General features: G+C 37.3%; 1 protein-coding gene and 1 pseudogene across 1 annotated transcript; both read right to left on the bottom strand.

The window, feature by feature from the left end:
• Positions 1 to 8,830: 8,830 nt before the first annotated feature.
• LOC149393963 (S-protein homolog 5 pseudogene) lies at positions 8,831 to 9,277 on the bottom strand (annotated as a pseudogene).
• An 8,324-nt stretch (positions 9,278 to 17,601) lies between these two features.
• Positions 17,602 to 18,024, bottom strand: LOC149393962 (S-protein homolog 5-like). Its single transcript, XM_089618225.1, has one exon. It carries the CDS (start codon positions 18,022 to 18,024, stop codon positions 17,602 to 17,604), a length of 423 nt encoding a protein of 140 aa, XP_089474351.1.

Here is an 18,024-nt window from a genome sequence, read left to right as displayed (position 1 = left end):
AAGAGCCACTGAGTTGCTGGAACTAGTACATTCTGATGTATGTGGTCCGCTCAACCAACAGGCACATGGAGGATACGAATACTTTGTTACCTTCACCGATGATTACTCACGATATGGGTTTGTCTATTTGCTCAAACACAAATCCGAGACCTTTAACGTATTTAAGGTCTTTAGGGCTTTAGTGGAAAAAGCAAACTGGCAAAGTGATCAAAACCCTTCGATCTGATCGAGGTGGTGAGTATATCTCTGGAGAGTTTGATGATTTTCTTAAAAAAGAAGGTATCGCTTCTCATCTTACCGCACCTGGCACACCTCAACAAAATGGAGTGTCAGAGAGAAGAAACCAAACTCTTATGGAGATGGTTAGATCAATGATGAGTTACTCATCACTCCCTCTTTCCTTTTGGGGATATGCCCTCAAAACAGCCGCTTACATTCTGAACCAAGTTCCGTCTAAAACGGTTCCTGGTACTACTTATGAAAGATGGACTGGCCGTAAAGTAAGTTTGGGCCACATTCGAATTTGGGGTTGCCCTGCACATGTGCTAAGGCAAAAGACTAGCAAGTTGGCTAGTAGGTCAGAATTGTGCCTGTTTGTGGGATATCCAAAGGAAACCAAAGGTTTCATTTTCTATAGTCCTGAGGACGATAAGACTTTCGTTAGCACGAATGCTCGTTTCCTTGAGGAGGACTTTATGAAGGATGCAAATCCTAGAAGCAAAATTGTGCTTGAAGAAAAGTTGGGTGAGGAAGCTTATACCTCATCTGTAAGAACTGTTCTTACCCCAACTGAAACACAACCTAACTCATCAGAATCTCGTCAAGTAGTACTTCGACGTAGTGGGAGGGCTACTCAAAAGCCTGACAGGTACATGTCTTATGGAGACTCTCTTGTAGCCGTCTCTGACATGGATGATCTTGTTTCCTATAGCCAAGCGATGTCTTGTTCTGAATCAAACCTTTGGCTTGACGCCATGAAAGTTGAAATGCACTCGATGTATGTCAACAAAGTCTGGAAACTTGTAGACCTTCCTGAAGGGATTAAACCCGTAGGGTGTAAGTGGATATACAAGAAGAAAAGGGGTCCGGATGGGAACGTCGAGACGTTCAAAGCACGACTTGTGGCTAAGGGTTATACCCAACAAGAAGGGATTGACTATGAAGAAACCTTCTCGCCAGCCGCGATGCTTAAATCCATCCGCATACTCCTATCCATAGCTGCAGCTCTCGACTATGAGATCTGGCAAATGGATGTCAAGACAGCCTTCCTGAATGGCAATCTTGTCGAGCGCATTTACATGGCTCAACCAGACGGTTTCGTAGAAGAAGGTCAAGAGACCAAGGTTTGTGAGTTACTTAAGTCCATTTATGGACTAAAGCAAGCATCTAGGTCATGGAATATTAGATTCGATGAAACTGTAAAGAGCTTTGGCTTTGAACAGTCAATAGATGAGCCTTGTGTTTACAAGTTAATACACGAATGTAAAGTTGTGTTTCTGGTACTATATGTCGATGATATACTACTCATTGGTAATGACGTGGGTAAGTTATCTGAGGTTAAGGTCTGGCTGGCTAAGCAATTCGATATGAAGGATCTAGGAGAAGCCGCGTACATTCTGGGGATCCAAATCTTTCGAGATAGGAAAAACCGGACCATGTCGCTCTCTCAAGCATCTTATATTGATAAGGTAATGGATATCTTCTCGATGCAAGACTCCAAGAAGGGCCAAACACCCTTTAGGCATGGAGTTTCACTCTCTAAGGACCAGTCTCCCAAGAATGCACAAGAGATTGAAGACATGAGGAAAATTACTTACGCCTCTGACGTAGGAAGCCTCATGTATGCTATGCTTTGCACTAGACCTGACATCTGTTTCGCTGTTGGCGTAGTTAGCCGTTTCCAATCCAACCCTGGACCCGAGCACTGGATTGCTGTTAAGCATGTTCTTAAGTATCTTCGAAGAACTAGGAACTTGATGCTTACATACTCAGGTACTGATCTGACTATGACGGGATATACCAACTCCGATTTTCAAGCGGATAAGGATTCCAGGAAATCCACTTCGGGATCTGTGTTCATCCTTAATGGTGGAGCTGTTGTGTGGAGTAGTATTAAGCAATCTTGCATTGCTGACTCCACAATGGAAGCAGAATATGTGGCTGCTTGTGAAGCATCCAAAGAGGCTGTATGGCTTAGAAAATTCCTTAGGTATTTGGAAGTTGTTCCAAACATCGACGAGCCCATGACCCTTTATTGTGATAATAGTGGAGCTGTCGCTAACTCAAAGGAACCTAGAAGCCATAAGCGCTCTAAGCATATTGAGAGGAAATACCATTTGATTCGAGAGATCGCGCAGCGCGGAGACGTGGAGGTGAAGTAGATCTCTGGCAGATCCATTCACCAAGGCCCTAGCGAACATGGTCTTCGACCAACTTCGAGAGGGATTAGGCATGTAGGACTACTCACATCTTCTTTGAGTCAAGTGGGAGTTTGTTGTCAATGGTGCCCACAAGAAGAGTAGTAGTGTCTATTTATGTACATTTGATGTCATATAGTCTTACGAAGACTCTTGCTTGTAATTGCTTATTCATTAATAATAAAGTTGAAACGTTCATTCATTCTTTCTTTGTTTGAAGCTTTATGATAAAACCTTAGTCTTTTAGTCCATAAACAAACTTAACAACTTACGAAGAGACAAATGTAGATTTGCATGAACAAACTCTTTGTAGTTTGCTTAAAACGATATATTCGCAATCTTAGGGTCAAAGGACTATTGACCTCAGTACGATTGTTAGAAGAATCTATGATGTCTGGTTATGAAGCATTGAGAGTTGGAGACTCTATAGTTCTTCTAGGTATCTTTCGAAGGTACTGAATTGACCAGTGCACTTCTAGAGACAAGATAAGAACAAACCATTTAACCTCTTATGTCTTGAAGTCACTATGTATGAATTGCATCATGCTTACCTTAATCCTGAAATAAGACATGCCATTTCACAGCTTAGTATTCTCATTTGAGAAAGTCAGAGTTCGGACTCACTATGTGATTCCGAACAGGGCCTATTGGTGAAGTACTAAGTTGTGAGAATGTCATGAGTAACTTTGTGAAGTTCTCATAGATATGGAATTCATGTACAAGATTGCTGAAATGCAATGTATGTCACCTCATGCTTTGTTCCTTGGAGTGTGAATAAATGAACTGGCCAGTGTCCAAATTGAGTCCTGACTCTTTTGGATGAAACAATGTGACTTGTTAGCTCATCGTCAATACATTGTTTCTAACTTATTCACAAGCGACAAAGGAGTTGAGGAAATAACAACTAGAAGGGTAAAATGGTAATTTAGTAAATCCCGACTAGCTGATGACATTCATGAAGGGTAAACATAGATAATATTCAGTGGATCCGCTCATCATAATTAGGTTGAATTCTTGAGTAGAAAATAAATTCATTTGAACCGAGAGATTTTCAGTGTCAACTCTTTAGTGGAGTCAGTTGGCATTAAGCTAAACTTGGAAAAGGTTTGTGAACTTTTGAGTCCAAGAGTTTAGCTCAAGCTTTGTTCATTTGGGTCCATGAGGTCACTGTCACGAATCACATCGAGTAGGAATAGTTAAACTGGAAGCTAAGTCAAAACAAGAACGAAAATTGTCAAAAGGGTATTTTTGTCTTTTAAGACATATGATGAAATGAATGTCAATAAATTTTTTGACAAGTTCATTTGATGACTTAATGTCACTCGGCCATAACTTGATTATTGGGCCTCGTGAATTAATTTCATTTCATAAGAATTTTATTGAAAATTCTTAATGGGCTTTTCTCATGTTATCATGAACAAATGAAGAAGCTTCTAGAAGCTCCTTCTAGATGAGGATAGGCGCCCAAATACCCAAGGAAAAGAGAGAATATTTTGTGCATAAATGTATCAAGATACTTGCCAAAAGAAAAAGAGGAAACAAATTTCCCCTAAGAGGAACATGGTGGGCGCCCAAATATGGTCAAGAGAGAAGCAAATAAAAGAGGAAACAAATCCAAGGACTTGCTTGGCAAGTCTTGGCCGTGTGACTCCTTGAAGGAAAAGGGAAATTGGCTCATGAATATGTGATATTCTATAGAAGAGGAAACTACCTTATTGAAGGTGAGACCTCTCCTATAAATAGGAGCCTCATTCCACACTTTTCATTCATCCAAAGTTTTAGAGATTGAGAGCTTCTCTCTCTAGACTTGGCCGCCCCTCTCCTCTCTCTCTCTATTCAATTTCATTTTTATTGTTTTGGCACCTAGGTCCTCATTTGACCTAGAGTTTAGCTCTGCGACTTCAAGACTCGTTCTTAAGTCGTAGTGTTTAAAAGTGCCCACTCACTAATTCCTTTTCTCTCGAGTGATTTAGTGATAGAAACTTTCGTGGTTGCTCGAGGTGCCGAGGAAAGAAAGAGGGACGTGCTGCGAGGGGAGACGAGCGTTGCAACTTTCTAAGAGCTTCTCAAAGATCAAGCTTCAAGAAAGGTTAGTAAACTTCTTAGCTCATAATAGTTTTTAATTACGTGTACTTGCTCTTTTGTCTAGGTTAGTAAAAACTGGTTTTACTTGTAAAGAAAATTTTTAAAATTCCGCCGCTTACCGAAGCGTTAAACTTTTTCTTAAACCCTAGATTGATTCCAACAAATGGTATCAGAGCTATGGTCAAAGATATGGATGTACATGTTTTTAAATTATGAGCTTGAAAATCGTTTTCGAAAGTTTACTAATTTTGTGACAAGTTAGAATTGTTATCTTAGATTTTTTTTTAATTTATTGCTCTTGCCTTTAAATTAAAAATCATGTTGTTTTTATATGTTTTTGGGATGTTTTTAAAACACATTAGAATCAGTTCTAAAAGTTTTTAATTTTTTATATTGAAAAACGTGTTTTAAAGGTTTGAGAAATTTCGAGTAAAATTTTCCGGGTCAAAATCAGTGGAATTGATGGGTTTTAATTGGTTATGGGACTTGATCAAAGATGTTCCTAACTCGGATTTGAGCAATTGTAATGGATTTCCTTGGTTTGGTAATGATTTGGCCGAAAGTCACTATGAACGAGGGTTTTAGGAGTTTGATTTTAGGGCTTTTAATTCTTGCGTGATGTTTGATGTTCCCGGAATGTTTTTGTACGTGTTTGGTGTTTAGAGGATGTTTGAAAGGCATGGTTTGATTTTTGTTTGATTTTTTGGACAAATTTTTGTTAAATTGCGTGTCTTGGCCGTTTGAAACCTTTGGGGTTTGGTTGAGGAATTCTGTTTGATGAGGTTAGAGGAGGCTGTGATGAATTGTTGTGAATTCAGGATACTTGGATTTTGTTTGTTGTCTTGGCCGAGTGCTCGTTGTGGCCGTGTGATATCTTGGCCGAGGATTTGTGTTGGCCGTGTGGTTAATTTGGCCGCGGACTTATCTTGACCGATTGTGTTTCGAAAATTATGAGCCTCGGATTTTTGCTAGTTAATCTTGAAGTTGAAGTTTGGATTTTATGAAAAGTTTTGTGATTTATTGATAAGTTCAAGAATTTTATGACGAGTTGGAAATTTTGTAACAAGTTAGTTTGGATTCGTGTTTGGTTGTTTGACTTGTTTGGGTTCGGGTTTTTGAGTCGAGATGTCGGATTTGGAATTTTGGAAATTTATAAGAGTTTGGATTTAAGGAATTAACTCGTAATCGGATTCCGGGGTTTGATGACAGTTTTGGACGGACGAGCGGGAACCGGACGAGTCGAAGGCGACGAAGCCGGGTTTTGAAGATTTCAAGAAATAGAGTTATCGAAGTAAAACTCGATTAACTCTTGAGTTTTTTTAATCGCTTATAGCTTATAGTGATTAAATACTCCAAGTTTGGGTTATGCAATGTATTTCCTTTAATTAAATAAATAATTTATGATTATTTATTTAATAACATTTGAGAATTTAATTTAATTATTCATTTTGGAATTCTCGATTATTTTAATTTCGGATTAATTAACTTATTTAAGACTCATAATTATTATTTAATTTTATTTCGTATCATTCTTGATACAGAAGTACGCGAGTCTTGAAAAATTTTAACTTCCGAAATATCAGAGAATAATAAATTAAATTCTCGAATACCGAACTGACTCGAATCTAATCCCGATACCGAACCCTATCTTTTTCAAGTAATCTCGAATCCAATAACTAACGGACTTCCAACCTCGGATACTAGTTCTTTCGACGTTTCGACAAGTGTCAAGTATTACGGAGAGCGTGAAAATCAAGATATCGTCGGAAGTCGTCGAACTTTCTGTCGAGCTATTCCAGGTAAGCGTGGAGACATAAGTCAACTACTTACCAAGGGAATAATCATGTTTACGTGCATTTACGTGCTAATAATAATAAAGAGTAGGAAAAGCCTTAAAAGACACAAACACTATAGATTAAGGCTTCGGCCACTCTTTATGGAAAAATTTAGTTGGGTTTTTACCCATAGGTTCAAATGCTAACTTGAACCAGCCACGTCGCTACTTTGTTGTAGTTAGATCCATCTGCTAACCATAGAGTTTGGCTAGATGTGAGGTGACAGGAGAGCATGTTGGACTCTCGGATTCGAGCCGAGGGTAGAAGTACCGAGAGTCACGTCCCGAGTCTTCGATCTAAAATACTTAACGAGCATGAAAAGGGGAAACAAAATTCTTTATGGGTTTATCTCGAGACGCTCTCCTGTTTGTAATTAGTTGTGTACTCTAAATGCTAGAGTATCCAAATAATAAATAATGTTGTCGGTGGTACCCACAAGTTACGACTCGTGTTGAGGACTAAGACTGTCCTAGTGGCTCTGAGCACTCCACGGGAGCTGCCAAGAGCACCCTTTTCTTGAAATTGGGAAAGGTAGCCAGGGCGAGGCCATTTGCTGTGTCATGACGGCACGTAGCGTCAGCGCCCAAACAAAGATGGTACCACTAGTGGATCCCAGACAATTTTAAAACACTAAAGCCACTGATGACTACTGCTCGAAGTCTGAGGCTGGCTTCTTGTCAAAAGCAGTGGATGTTGTATAACCTTGTGGAATGGCAAGTGATAGCGTACAGCGAGGCCTCGTATTAGGCAGACTCTAGGATCATATGCACATGCATTCTGCATCCCTATGTGTTTGTTTTCATGTCACATGGAATTAGTTGTTTTTCTTTTCCTAAGTTAGACTCCCACTTACTGAGTCAATTGACTCATAGTTTTATGACCCTTGGTAATGTAGATAAGGGAGAAGCTTGTAAGTGGGAAACGAGATCGAAGACCGAGACCGAGCGCATATTGCCTTGACCTATTGGCTATGGGGTTTCTTAACCGGGGGTTAGTGTCTTTTGTTAAAATATTCCAGAACGTATTTGTAATAGAGTCGCTATAAGACTCTAAGTTATAAAAGTGAAAAATTTCCCCGGATTTTCGCAAAGTATTTTAATATATAAAAGTATTCTGATCTCTTGATTAATATGTACTGTTGAGAGTTGATCGGTCGTGGCTCGAGGACGAGTTATTGCTTGCGGGTCGTGACATAACCCTTTTTATCCTTGCCACCCGACAGTTCCTTGATCGAATCGATCTGAGAAGGCATCTGATCTTCAGAGAATGGAGCTTTATATCCCAAGTACTCATGAATGATCTTAGGGGAGAACTCTATGCACTTGTCTCTTACATACACCTTCCGAAAGTTTGGGGAAGTGGCATCGTCAATGTGATCAGAAAGGTTCACAATAAATTCTCGAACAAGTTGAGCATGATAAAAGCCAACAGAAGTGACTGAAGCGAAGCCCAGACTCTTTGAGGAGATACACTTAGCTTAAAGTGTTTCTTACTGGGATGAATAGAATACACCCTATGGACCCATACTTATACACTTTTGGAGTTCAAAAAGTTATTCTCCATTTCCCATGTGCGATTTTTTTAACTCCTATTATTTTAGGCTGCATACCTCTAACAAAAATGACACCACAGTGTAGTTAGTTCAAGAAAGAAACAGGAAAAAAGAAATACATGTTTGAGCGAGATCGGTAAAGTGAGTTTCCCGGAGAGCTACGGCGATCCGACGATTTCTCTGAGAATTTCGCGTCATCTCTGGTAGACTCCCGCACAAGAGACGATGTTCTCACTACTAATGGGTATTTTGTAGTAGTGAGTGACTATTATTTTAGAAAACCGTGTAAAGGTGTTTTGTTCGAAAATGAGACAAAATTCCAATTTTAAAATATTTTGAACATAAAGAGTCCAAATAAGATATTTTGCTAGTTTATAGGTATAAAAATTAAAAAAAAATCTTCAATAACAAATACGTAATTTAAATTATTAATTTTAATGAGAAATTTCATAGATACACACAATAACACATAGAGTTTAAAACATTTAGAATACAATGTCATAATTTCAAAACTCAACCTTTTATACTTGAGACATTTTTTTTTCTTTCTCCCCTCATTTTGAACTCTCAAATATATTCATCCCTCCTGTTTGGTCTCTCTTTTGGTTCGAAAATTTGAATAAGCATATTCATATGCATTTTCCGTCTTGAAGTATAAATTTGTTAAAATCATATTTCTTGTTTTTTCATATTTCTACGTATCTCCGAATAAGATAGCGAAACTCATCGAAAAATGCCAGAAATGTTAATAAAAAAATCAACAACAAAGATATCAGAAATTGAAAGAAAATTATACAAATTTATTACATTATTATGATAATGAGAGGGACAGGGTACATAAGCTCTAGCTTTCCAAGCAACGGAGAAGCATCAATTATCGAAATATAGAAGACAAAAATATTACTAATCGAACATATAGTTCGCATGCATGCAAGCAAAAATTAGTCCCAAGGCAGGCAATTCTCATTACCGCAAGGCAATAAGTTATTGCAGTTACAGCGACAAGGACCGGAAGGCTTTATATTCCAACAGCAAGCGGTGCATATATCGACATCTCGATTCTCGTTGTAAATGTCAAACGAATGAAAATTTCCCCGCCAGCTCATCCCGCAGAAGAAAAGAGTCCCACCAAAGTAATTGGGTCGGAAAGTGAACGTGTAAAACTTCCCGGGCTTGATCACTTGAACGCCGAGATCATCGTCTCTCGACTTGCAATGGACGGTAAGATCATCGCCCGTGCCCAATGTGTTTGTCACGTAAACATGCGCTTTCGCGCGCTCGAAAATCGTCCCACTCGATAGCGCGATGGCAAGTTGGGATACGAAAAGAAGGGTTATTAGTGATAATTTCAGGGTTTCGGAATTGGGTAATGTTGTTGTTATTGCCATGGTTTTGTGCGATTTTTTAGAGTGACAAAGAAACGCGTATGTGATTTGCAAGGTTTTATATTGGGGATACATATGGTTAGGGAAAAAAAAAAGAAACGTAAAACATTGAATTTTTAAGAAAATACTAATAAATGCGTAATCTGAAGGAAATAATACAACTACCTTGACGAGATTAATTTGGGATGCATGTTCTGGGATAAGAAAATTTCTGTAAATTGAATTCATATAAAAAAAAAAATAGTAGTAAATGCATAGTACAAAGCAAGGAAGTAATAAAACTTACAGTATTTCTGAAAGTAAAACTTACTTTATTTTGTGTTGCAAAGATAATATTAATCACATTCTCATAACGGTATGATTATCTTTTTTGGTAGTATTATATAATTTCTTTACCTAATGAATAGGAAATTCTGTCATTATTTTTGTTTGATTGTTCTTTTAATTTTTTGTTTCAAATCCTTATTGATATTCTTTCAATGTTTTTTAGTTTCATTAGTATTTTTTTTTTATCCTAAAGGCTATTACCGAATATTAACAATCATCAACATATTTAATTTTGTGTATTATTGCGAATATTCAGCAGATCATATGATAATATAGTTGTAAATATTCGTTAATATGTATTATGAACATAACTAATAAGAGAGAGAGAAGAATTTAAGAACAGTTTTCTTTGATATTGAAATTAATTGCTTAGCATAAAAAACTACTTAATAACTGCTCCATACTAAAAAATAAAATCAGATTTTAATCAATATGATATTTACATTTAACTTATACGATTTCAACTTTATGTACAAAAAGCGTGTGAGAAAAATTAAAGCACCCAAATCGAAATTTATAAGCATCAGTGTACATCAAAGTTGTGGCTATCTCAAATGTTGGCTAATAGACATTCTTAAATTTATATGCAATTTTTCTCGGCTCCGTATATTACTTTGTTGTGGTTTTAATATAGTGTTTTTTTTTTAGGAAACGTGGACGTCACCACGGCGAAATTTCATTAAACAACCCTCATTTAAATGGCGGAAAAATACTGTGGTTACATCACACTATTTGGTCTCTAATGACTTCACGCATAGCATAAAGAGGGACAACTAAGAGCAAAACGACCTAAATTGTCGGCCGTGGTGTTACAAGATCTACGAAGATATAAACAACATCAAATCTGGAAAAATTCAAGAGCGATACCTTGATGTCGTTCATGATGGTTCCAAGTTCCGTGGCCGGTGTGACTCTGCTTTTGACTGCATGAACAACTTCAAGGCAATCCGATTGAATCACCACCCGATCTATCCCCAGATTAGTCGCCAAGGACAGCCCCCGTATGATAGCCATGGCTTCCACGAGAGAGGGAGCAAGACAGAAGTTTCGGGTAGAAATCACCGAGGCAATGACGTATCCTTTGTTATCGCGCAGCACACACCCGGTACCATACCTACCCAAGTGATCATCGATGGCTGAGTCGACACAAATGGAGGTCACGTCCCTAGAAGGCGGATACCACATCCGGTCACAAGCGTCGCTGTCCGCCGGAGAGGAGAAGGTGTTTGCTTTCCTAAAGGAGTCTAGGAAACCTCTGGTCCACTCCACAAGCTCCTCTGGGGACCACCTAGTCTTCCCCGCCAAAACTTGGTTCCTATGATTCCAAATTTCTTACACCAAGGCAACAAAGAACTCAAAATCACGTACCTCGACGGCGTTCACAGCGGAGATGAAGAAGCTAATAACCTCCTCTCCCCGGAAATCATTGACCACCTCCGCGAAGTGCGTAAGCTTCCACACCTTCCGAACCCACTTATAACTCCAAATTATAATTTCGAACATTCGAACATATAATGTGGTTCCCAAGCGACCGTAAAATTATCAGTTCCAAGGAAGGTAATTCTCTGAGAATTTCGCGCCAGTTCTGGTAGACTCCCGCACAAGAGACGACGTTCTAACGATGAGGCCAGGCGTATCCGGCGCCTCGATCTTCATGAGAACGTCTCTCAGTAGCTCCGGCGACATATTCGCCTAGCAGCTCTGCCTCATGGCATCGCTGCTGTTATTTTTAGGCGTGACTTATGACGGAGAGTGGTCCTCGAGTTTTTTTAAGGGTTGTTGTTGTTGTTGTTGTTGTTGGTGGTGGTGGTGGTGAGTGTGGTAATGGTCTGCGAGAGAGAAAGTGAAAAGAGAGAAAGGAATAAAAAAATAGAGAGATAACAAAAGAGTATTTGCACATTTGACTCACTAGTATTTTTGTCCAAATTATAATTTTTATGATAAATGAGAAAATATTATAAAATGATAGTACTTGCGATAAAATTTCTCTTTATTTGGCAACACCTATTTTGTTCGAGACATTGTGCAACTGCTTCTTCAAAGCTTCATGGTTAAATTATAATGTGCTATGACTGTGTTTGTCATAATATGGTTGTGTATCCCTTTCATTATATGGCCAAAATATTTCAAATACATGTTAAGATGTATAATAAAATGACACGTGATTATTTCATTAGCTAAGAATTTTAAATTAAGTTCACAATATGATCCAGAGCATAACAATTAGATAAGTATTGTTGTAATATTGTTAATAAAGAGCATTTATTAACTTTTATATGGTTAATTATTGGCAAAGATTAGAAGATCATGAGAGCGTTAAAGCAATTATTTATCATGTATCCATATAATTTTCTTCATTGGTTTGTTCAATGAATCAATTATCAACATACGAAGGATTTGAACGAATATGCAATTAGAATCAAATGGAAATTAAATTATTGGATATTTTACCCATGAGAATTTCATTTCGTCTAGTGATAAATCGAGACCATTTATATATTATTAAAACAAAAACAGTGAAACAAATCAAAACACCGGTACTATGGCAGCAAAAATGGAGGGATATGGAAATGGCGGAACAGTCAAATCACTTGTGTGTGTATATAACACAATAATAGTTATCATGACACTATTATTATATTAATAAGGGTAAAAGGTTTACATAAAAATCTGGCCCACTCACACAATGGGAGAAGCATCAATTATTCAATTGTAGCTATTGGGAAAAAAAATGAAGCAAAGCAAATATGAATAATCAATGATATTATTACGAAATTATAAATTCGAACATATAATGTGGTTCCCAAGCGACCGTAAAATTATCAGTTCCAAGGAAGGCAATTCTCATGGCCGCAAGGCGCTTTGGAATTGCAAGGACACCGACAAGGACCCGCGGGCTTGACAAACCAACAACACTCGTTGCATTTCTTGATATCTCTACTCTCATCGTAAATGTCAAACCAACGAGAATTCCCCGGCCAGCTCATCCCGCAGAAGAAAAGAGTCCCGCCAAAGTAATTAGGTCGGAAACTGAACGTGAAAAAGCCTCGGGGCTTGAGCACTTGAACGCCGACATCATCGTTTTTCGACTTGCAATGCACGGTGAGATTCGCTCCCGTGCCCAAGCTGTTCGTCACGTAAATATGCGCTTTCGCGGGCTTGAATATCGTCCCACGTGATAGCGCCATGGCGAGTTGGGATGTGAAGAGAAGGGTTATTAGTGAAAAAATTAGGTTTCTGGTATTGGGTGATTTTGTTGATGTTGCCATGGTTTAGTGTGATTTTGAGAGTGACATGACATGTGAGGGTGGTTTGCAATGTTTTATACTGAACTATATGCATTGAATTTGTAAGGAATACTAATCACTGCCTAATCTAACTAAGGAAATACTAAAAGATAATTATTTTTTTTTATAGCATTATTTGACAAAATTCGCAAGATACATGTTCAGGAAAAAAAAAGTTATACATTGAACTCATAAGAAAACACTAATTAATGCATAATATATATATCAACAAGGAATAGCATTGTCTATAGAGACGAATATTTAAGTGTATATTTATTCTTTTTTTTTTCTCTTTTTTATAGTATTAAAAAGGTTTAAATCTTAATGATATCTCATAAGATGTGTGAAGTCGGTATAAAGGGAACAACAAGAAGAAGAAGAAGAATAAATATATCAAGTTATATATATATATATGATGATTTGCGTCAAAACCGCGATAACGAAGATGAGAGAATCGTTCAAAGCGTACAATAAATCTAGTCGATAGATTCAAACAAGGAGTTAAAGGTTCTAAGTAGCCGCTAGAGATGGCAAGTCCGGAGATTAAGAAGAGAATCAGATGACTTATAGCGAATTTCTTCATTGATGATAATGTTATTTTACTTTAAAATACGATGCATGGAGCAGCGAAAACATGTAAGAAATTAATTTAATACTTTCTCATTTTAAACAATGGGTGATGTAGCTAAATAGCCAAGTTAAAGTTATGAATTTGTAAAATAGTCAAGGTTTATCTTAATGTAGTAAAATAACCAAAATGTATAGTAATTTGGTTTCAAAATTTTTTTTGAACCCAAGATTTTTTTTTAAAGAAAGATTAATTTTTTTTAAGTGATAAATTGCTTATAATAGTCATAAAAAAATTTAATCTTGACTGTCAAAAAACTTTTGAAAACGTAAATCTGACTATTTTGCTGAAAAGTTAAAACTTTGGCTATTTCGTTAATAAAAAAGTTTCAAATGACTATTTTATACAATTTTTCCTTAAAACAATATATATTTTACTAAATTTATTTTCATGTCCCGGCATGCCAACTCTCTCCTCCTTCAAGATCATGAACACGTCACAAAGTACGTGGATTCAAAATGACCGACCTGGAAGCAAGTTCGTTGCATGATCATGTCAAACAGCTGAATGGTAATTAACAATAAAACTACTCTTTCTTTACGTCGTGGTCTACTCGGAAAGACTATGTTCTTGAAATCGATTGATGGATCAAGCAAGATAAATTAAGATCATAAATTTATATGCGCGTGTTGAACGATTTCATCGAAGAGGTCAGATCACATATATAGTGCCGTGCAATGGACGTTGAGATCGTTGTCTTTCGACTTTCAAGAGGTCGGAAAGTGAACGTGAAAAACTTTTCGGGCTTGATCACTTGAACGCTGAGATCGTTGTCTTTCGAATTGCAATAGATCAACCCCGTGCCTAGCGTGTTTGTCAGGTAAACATGCGCTTTCCCAGGCTTGAAAATCGAGCCACTCGATGGCGCGATGGAAATTTGGGATGCAAAAAGAAGGGTTATTAGTGAAATTTTTAGGGTTCTAGAATTGGGTGATGTTGCTATCGTTGCCACGGTTTTGTGTGATTTTTAGAGTGACAAAGAAATGTTTGTGATTTCCAAGTGATAGGTTCGTTAATCACGCGTAATACTCCATTCTCTCGAGCCTAAAACAACGAGTACTCAAGGATTTTAATTATCTCTAGAATATTTTTGATGGATTTTCAGGTCTATGTGGGTTTTACTAGTGTTCGGGGTCTCGATATGGAAAAATAAGCTAATCGGAGTCAAAACGGAGCGAAAACAAAGAAAAGAAGCGAAGAAACCAATTTTTCCAATTCCGCGCGCCGCGAGATCCATTTCACGCGTCGCGCGGAGTAGGAAGTCTGCATCAAAAGATACAGAATCTTACGCGCGAACCGTGCGGAAGCGAAAAAAAAGCGCGCAAGGTGAAGCGCGTGGCGCGCGGTCAGACTTCGTTATCTTCAATTTTTTAAGTGATTTTCAGCCATTGGATGCGATTTGAAGGTCTAGATTGCTCCGAAAACAAGTCCATTCAACCTTAAAAAGACCAATGGTTTCAGAAGAAGTCATGCAAGGAGGAAGATTTGTGGAATCTATCAAGAACATCTTTTCATTTTCTTAGCTTTTTCTTTATTTTTTCCTAAATTTTCCAGACTTTGTTCATACTTTGTGGCTCAAATTTGAAGAGAATGAGAGAGTTGCAGAGTTCTACCATTGCTACAATCTAAACCAAGTGTTCTATTCTCTAACTCTTACTTGTTTTTAATTCAAGTTTTCAATATGTTTATGATGTCTCTTGATTTGTTGTTCTTGTGTATCTTTGAGTATTTTTATTGTCATAATCATCAATATGAACTAGTCTCATGTAGGGCTATGGTGTAGCGGGTTCATTACGATGTAGGATTCATGATATTAGAATTGCTAAGTTATTGAGTTCTCATTAATTTTACTTAATCCAAACTTTGTTTAATGCTTGTATGAATGTCATGAACTCATGCTTGGTTTATGTTCAACTCTAATGCTTGAGAAAGATTAGGTTGTTGTGCTTTTGTTTTGGGGTTACTAAAATACATTCCTAGGCTAGATATAGCTAGGTTTTTTTAGACTCGTGTAAATACTCTTGTTTTTAATGCTAGCCGTGCTTGTTAGGAGTTGAGATTGAGAGATGAAATTCTGGTATCGATTTAGGTTGTTAGATGCTTGAGAGAGATCTATCAATTCTATTAAATTGAGTATGAGTAGTAAAAAGTGTGAATCTCAATAGCTTGTTTCCTTTCTTAGTTCAGCGAATCCAAGTCGTTTTATGAACCCGTGAACCATAGTCCTTCCCTTTATCCATTAGAAATTTTGTGCATCTATTTGTTTAATTTTGTGACGTGTTAATGAATTGTTGTGACAACGATTCCATCAGCTATATTTAGTTCTATATTAGCTTGTGATTGTCGGATTCCTTATTTAGCTAATCCTCGAGGGATCGACTCGTTCTTACGATTTATTACTATTGCGACCACATGCATTTGCGTGTGCACGAGAATTTTCGCAACACCAAGGCTTTATATTGGGGATACTAGTTAGAGAAAAAAAATGTAAAGCATTGACTGTTAAGAAAATACTAACAAATGCTTAATCTACACAAGGAAATAATAGAACTATGCAGAGCATTGAACGTTAAGACATTAGTTCTTAATAGTGTCTTTGTTTTCCCTAGTTTACAAATCTTGTGAATAATGTGTATTGGTTAGACTTCTCTTTACTTTCTTAATACAATTTTCTCAAACGTGATATACATAATAACAAGATAAGTAATGCCACGAGAGCGTTAAAGAAAATAGTTATCATGTGTATGATGTATATATATTCGTATAATTTTCTTTATTGGTTTGTTAAATCAATCAATTATCAACATACGAAGTATTTGAACGAATATACAATGGAAATATAATTTATAAAATTGGAAATAATTAAGAGAGAGGGTGTTGCTATAATCAAATACAAATTAAGTTATTGGATATTCTACTAATGGGTATTTTCATTTCATCTAATGATAAAACGAAACCCTTTATGTTATAAACAAAACTAAACAGTGAAACATTTCAAACACAGCAAATATGGAGGACATGGATATGGAGGACATGGAAATGGAGGAAAGTCAACCACTTCCGAACATAAAATCTTGAAACAGCTAGCCATTTGGAGCATTATGTGTATTTCATTACTTAAATAGTCACATTTACAGTTTGACATTACTAAATAGCAAACATTTCGTAAATTTTAAGTAAATAATCACTTTCATATATTTATAGACGTAAATTTTAAGTAAATAATTATTTACATTTATTAAGCCATGTCATCTTTATAACTATTTACCTAAGAAATATTGGTTATATAGCAATTCCAAACATCTTAATTGACTATTTACCTTTTTTTTTAAATAATGATAATTAAAAAAAGGATCACATGACAGATTATATGTAGAACTTTTGCCCTTACTTTAATTGCCAACGAATTCTAACACACAACAACGCACAAGCAAAAAACAAGAAAATTAAAGACACGGCGGATTATCGATGTTCAGACTCAAACCAACATGTGTTGATCTGAATCTTAATCCCCGTTGAGCTCCGATTGGAGAAAACTCGTGCACTGTCTTCGGTTCTTCTTCGATTACACCTTTCGAACCACTTCTCTCTCAGCCACTCTTTCTCTCAGATACAATATTCACAGTGTTTACAACGAACCAAATTGCACAACTCTCACAAGGAGCTAATTAACGATCAAGACGACCAAACGGGCTCAGTTACACACTCAGAATATTCAGAGAAGAAGAGCAAAGACATCGCTTAAACCCTAGCTGAGCACAAATGCAATTGAGAAGAAGAGATTAGATCTCATAATGAAGACTCTTTTTGTATCACTCAGCAGCTCTTGGTTGAAGCAGGTCTGTCAAATTTGATCAGATCCAACGGTGCATGTGTAAAGCACACTCGGCCTCGCAGGCTCAGTGTCGTTTATACTCACTTCCGAGAAACTACACGTCGTACTGACCAAATAGGCTGGGTCTTCGGCAAATACAGTGTTATTATATCAAGGGTAAAAGGTGAATATAAGAGAAGCATCAATGGTAGGGATAGAAAAAAAAATGGATACCAACGCAAATATGAATCATGATATTATTATTACTAAATCATGCATTCCAAGGAAGGCAATTCTCATCGCCGCATGGCGCTTTGGAATTGCAAGGACACCGACAAGGCCCGTCAGGCTTGACAAACCAACAACACTCGTTGCACTTTAGGATATCTCGAGCCTCGATGTAAATGTCAAACCATTGAGAATTTCCCGGCCAGCTCATCCCACAGTAGAAAAGGGTCCCGCCAAAGTAATTGGGCCGGAAAGTGAACGTGAAAAAGCCTCCGGGCTTGAGCACTTGAACGCCGACATCATCGTTTTTTGACTTGCAATGCACGGTGAGATTCGCGCCCGTGCCCAAGCTGTTCGTCACAAACATATGTACTTTCGCGGGCTCGAATAATTCCACATGCGATAGCACTATGGCAAGTTGGGATGCGAAGAGAAGGGTTATTAGTGAAAATATTGATGTCGCCAT

The sequence above is a fragment of the Urtica dioica genome, chromosome 6, assembly GCF_054948205.1.
Source record: "Urtica dioica subsp. dioica isolate 48M chromosome 6, U.dioica_male_clone48M_v1_H2, whole genome shotgun sequence".
In the NCBI taxonomy this organism is placed as follows: domain Eukaryota; kingdom Viridiplantae; phylum Streptophyta; class Magnoliopsida; order Rosales; family Urticaceae; genus Urtica; species Urtica dioica.
Note: the sequence above shows the minus strand (reverse complement) of the source record. Positions and strands in the feature narration are given on the sequence as shown.

Excerpts from the sequence above, each read along its gene's own strand:
- LOC149393962 (XM_089618225.1), bottom strand. The coding sequence starts at position 18,024 with ATGGCGACATCAATATTTTCACTAATAACCCTTCTCTTCGCATCCCAA.